The 1,416-nt window shown below is 46.3% G+C and overlaps 1 protein-coding gene across 1 annotated transcript; it reads right to left on the reverse strand.

Annotated features, from left to right (window-relative positions):
• Positions 1-6: 6 nt before the first annotated feature.
• On the reverse strand, positions 7-1,188 carry LOC107047384 (locomotion-related protein Hikaru genki-like; the record flags this gene model as incomplete). The annotated part of the gene is made up of 2 exons (XM_015270151.1): positions 915-1,188; positions 7-137 (listed from the first exon to the last, which is right to left on the reverse strand). Coding segments are annotated over exons 1-2 (399 nt in total), but the record flags the coding sequence as incomplete, so codon positions are not given.
• Positions 1,189-1,416: the final 228 nt, after the last annotated feature.

Below are 1,416 nucleotides of genomic sequence, written 5' to 3' on the forward strand. Positions count from 1 at the left end.
GCCTACGACGTGGATTTTTATGGAATTAGTTAGGCCTTTGGGCGTAGAGCAGGTATAAACCCCAGAATCTTGATTCTTCACGTAATATATCGACAGCCTGTACTTCCAATCTTTCTCGGACGGTGCAATAGCCCAGCCTATAAGTAAAATATCGGAAAAGGCATTAATTTTTCCATAGGGATGGAACGTCAAATGTGAGGGTAAAATCATTGAGTGCCATGTGAAAGAGCAGGGGCTTATGATCGGCAGCGTAATGACGACGTTGATATGCGATGATGATAGAGCAGAGTGCTTTCGGTGCGCATGCACCCTGGAAATGATGGCTATCGTGGTGGATTAATACCCCCGCTTTCGAGATAGTGCGGAGAGTCCAGCGACGCGTCAATGTTTCATTAACCCAACGGCCAGTTCTCGTCCCCCCATTTTCTGTACCGACGTTCAACCGATAAATAACTCTCGTTTCCCCTGGTGGAGGGACATCACGTGTGTTTTCCGTGATTCTCCCTTTCCCTTCATTTCTCTCTCCACTAATTGCCGGATCGCTGTGGAGAAGGGTTTGAGGAGGCAGTGGGAGGGGGTCAAAGAATTGTGGTGAGGGTCCTCCTGCCTACACAACCGTTCAAACTGAACAATGGCAACTCGGTTGTGTACAATGCAGCATGAGAAACCGGGCGGATTGCAGTAAAACAAGTTCTTCAGTTTTATTTACATTTTCAGTCTATTTTTCCTCCCCCCACTCTCTTTTATCGGAAATATTCAAAGGTCTCCCGCTCACTAAGAACCAAGAATGCAATTTCAAATGTAAATATTTCTCCCTAAAAAGAACTCGACGATTGTTCAACTCATCCACCAGTCCAGTAGTTCATTCAATTTGTTGTGAGGATTATTTACATACGACTCAATGGGATACATACCCGTGAGATGTTGACGAAATGTGGAGTTCCATGTCCACTCTGGATTGCCCATGCGTCGGGCAAATAAACACTCTAGGTGTAGTATACTTCCTGGGAAGACAGCCAGGGCGCCCGAGGGCTCAATAGCCGCTGATCCCCTGGGTAGACCGAACAGAATTGTCGGTGGAACATTATCTGAACAGAATAATGGGCACATGTTCTTTAGCTTTTTGTGGAGAAATTTCACATTGCTTGCACCCCTTGCTCCCCCGCCCCTAAATGGGCGCATTTTTCTCACAAAGTGACGCTCTTTGTTCCATCTCACGCACGCAATTTCGTAGCCAATCACCAGTGGCAGCAGCTGTTTCAACCTTCCCACAAGCTATTTCGCAATTCTTTTCACTTGCCTCCCTCACACCCCTTTCTTTTTCCACGCTTTTTTCCTCTTGCATGTCACAGCTTTTCCCATTCCTCGACGCGTCGATTGTTACTACTCTTTTTGTTTTGCCCATGTTGTTTCTAG

Source organism: Diachasma alloeum, unplaced genomic scaffold (assembly GCF_001412515.2).
Source record: "Diachasma alloeum isolate Michigan unplaced genomic scaffold, Dall2.0 Dall_scaffold_49864, whole genome shotgun sequence".
NCBI classification, from domain to species: Eukaryota; Metazoa; Arthropoda; class Insecta; order Hymenoptera; family Braconidae; genus Diachasma; species Diachasma alloeum.